The following is a 2,828-nucleotide window of genomic DNA, read 5'->3' as shown; positions in this document are numbered from 1 at the left end:
AAGCAGGTGAGGAGGCTCCCCATACTGCCAATGAGAGAGTCAGGCAACTCAAAAACTGGTCCAGACCTTCTCAAAATTGGCAGGCACAGAATGTGTTTGAGCTTCCACATGTGAAGCAGCTCCATGCACTCAGGATCTGAAGAATGGTGGCCTCCCCTGGAGGGAAGTGCTCAACTTATCGGACTTTATGACTCAATGAATCAGATAAGCTAGTGATAATTTCCCTTTGGGCCTAAGAAAACTCAGAACATTCCCGTTGAAGAGCCTAATCTCAGGCTATTGATTGTGGGCCATCCCCAGCTCTCTTCTTCAAACTGGATCTGCATAAATTAAGCATAAATGAATCTGGATTGCTTCCTGAACGATTAGTTATTCCAATGTCTATTGAAGCCACTCAGTGTCCTTTTATTGACAGATTCAACAAGTTTGGACTGTGCCCTAGTGCTGAGGCAGAAGAACATTTCCAGTTAATTCATTTGTGTCTCATTCTTTCTAGTGCTTCCTTTGCTCTCTCTCATAACCAGTCCAAATAAAGGGCTGCTTTTTGGCAGTGTGGTATTTTTCACACTAGGTAATCCAAGAGAATGAAACTGAATTTTACTGCCATTGGCAACATTATATATGAAACCGGTGGAATTCACTGCCGCAGGAGGTCAGCGAGGCAAATACTGTGGTGAGATAATTTTATAGCCACCAGTAAATTCTGAAGATGTGCAAGCATAGATAATAGCATAAGGTTAATTAGATTTCATGCCTCTGAGCATAAAATATACTTTTGCAGGAACCAGTAAGGAATTCTGCCTCCATTTACAGAATCACATTAGTCCCAGTGAAGTTTTCACCTCTGAAACATCAGAGATGCTCTGACTACCAGGGGAAAGAAGATATAAATTCTGGGGCTTAATTTGCAATGCACTTGGTCCTAGCTGAGTACACGGTCTTCCTCTTCTTCTGGAGTGGATTTAAGCAGCTGAAAAAGGCACCCAGTGACCTCAGATGGAGCTCAACATGACCTAGCAATGGACACTAGGTAGCTCTGTTTTCAATTCACGTTCCATGCGCTGCATATTCACACCACATTGTGTCACAATTTTGAACTCAACTAATATTTTCCATCATTTAAAAGAAGAACACTAATAGGGCATTAGCACTGGCAAGCGGTCTACCAGCTTCTGGAAATCTTGAAGTCTTGTTTCATTCATTCTTTTGAAACAGCTTTTTTTTTATCCTGTCTTTGTGTAGCACCTACCAGAGCAATCCCAGGCCATTTTGAAGGTGACAGAAACAGCAGTGTCAGTGCAGGTAGCACTACTGTTGCACTGTCAATAACCAGTCAAAACTCAGTCTGGTCAAAAGTGCCAAATACTCTTTGGTTTCCTCTGCTGGATCTTCTGCTGCTCTCCAGGAAATCACTTGCAGAGAAAACCCACTTATTTAGCACATTCAGCTCCAGAAAATACTGGCTAATTAACATAGTTAAAATTCTCAAACCCTGAAGCAATCTTTCAAGTGAAATAGCATTCAAAACTTGATGAGCTACTCTGCAGGCTCATACTTAATTTTAACTACCACTGTAGCACATTTATTGCTTGCTCATAAATTTAGAAAAGACGATATATAAATACATCATAACTGTTTTTCTGAAACTAGAGGTCAACACACAGATGCACACAGACAAAAATGAGCTACTGTAATGGCATTTTTACTGGATGCTGTTTTATTTCTTCTCTGAAAACCAGTGCCAATGTGCTTAGAATACAAATGGACAGACAGAAACACTTTGACAGGGATGACCCGTGACTATTTTCCTACTCTCTTCTCCAAAGGGGAGGAAAGAACAATGAAAACCAGTACTAAAATAGACAGTCTTTCTGTCTTTCTATATGGCAGTAGACACTAAAAAAAAAAAAAAAAAAAATCAGAGCCTTTAAGCAAAAACAGACAATCTGAGCCCATTTCTAATTAAGAGAGCAGCTACTTAATGACTTACCTATCCAAGCTCCCAACTCTGGCAACTAGATATAGGAGACTTCCAATAGCAAGGCTGCCTAGCACAAAGAGCTTCTGTCTCAGCAACGCCTGCTGTTTGAATAGCATGGCCCTCCATCAATCTTCAGGACTTCTTCAGTCTGCAGAGACAAGAACACATAAAACACTCATCAGAAAGCAATATGCAGGGTAATGTTTAATCAGTTGTTGCAAGTGATTAAGCCACACTTGCAAAGTCTTTTCAAACTGCAAAATAAGTAATTAAAACTTTTTTGTTTGCTACTGTTTTTCTGTCCCACATGGTAACACCAGGCAATGTATCTCGGATAAGGGTGATAATTCTGAAAGAGAGTTCAGCTACACCCACCATTACTAGGGCTGTCTGATAGTCACACTCTGGGTCTTGATGGTGTAGAGGCTTATATTGTAATAGGATCTCTTGTTAGGTAAATATGTTTGGACTTTAAGCCCTTCAGAATCAGCCTGGGCTAGAATTCAACAGAGATTTAAATACTCTGCTGCCAAGTGAGGCATCAGTAACAAGGCGTTAGGCTCGCAGGTCCTGTGCACACAGTGTGTGGGGCCACATTCACCGTGTCTCTATTATTATTAGAGTGCAAGCTGAAGAGAAATCTAAAGCAGTGTATTTCCTGATCTGTGCCAGCAAGCCCTTGATGACAGACCTGGGAAACGTTTAGCTGGGGTGGGCACAAGGATGATTTTTTGACACCAGTGCATCTTATCAGCTCTCCGTGTGCTGGCTGTCAGCTTGGGCTGTTCTGTGGAGAACCCCTTAAGCACCTCATCTGCCTGACACCAGCCTTGGCTGTCACCTCAAG

At 41.7% G+C, this 2,828-nt stretch overlaps 1 protein-coding gene across 1 annotated transcript in view; it reads right to left on the bottom strand.

The window, feature by feature from the left end:
• HS3ST5 (heparan sulfate (glucosamine) 3-O-sulfotransferase 5) overlaps positions 1 to 2,129 on the bottom strand; it is a 6,372-nt gene extending 4,243 nt beyond the window's left edge. The window contains 1 exon segment of the mRNA XM_009325671.1: positions 1,991 to 2,129. Within this exon segment, the coding sequence (XP_009323946.1) occupies positions 1,991 to 2,097 (107 nt within the window). The 5' untranslated portion in view covers positions 2,098 to 2,129.
• Between the last annotated feature and the right edge of the window lie 699 nt (positions 2,130 to 2,828).

Source organism: Pygoscelis adeliae, unplaced genomic scaffold, assembly GCF_000699105.1.
Source record: "Pygoscelis adeliae isolate BGI_AS28 unplaced genomic scaffold, ASM69910v1 Scaffold54, whole genome shotgun sequence".
Taxonomy (NCBI): Eukaryota; Metazoa; Chordata; class Aves; order Sphenisciformes; family Spheniscidae; genus Pygoscelis; species Pygoscelis adeliae.
Note: the sequence above shows the minus strand (reverse complement) of the source record. Positions and strands in the feature narration are given on the sequence as shown.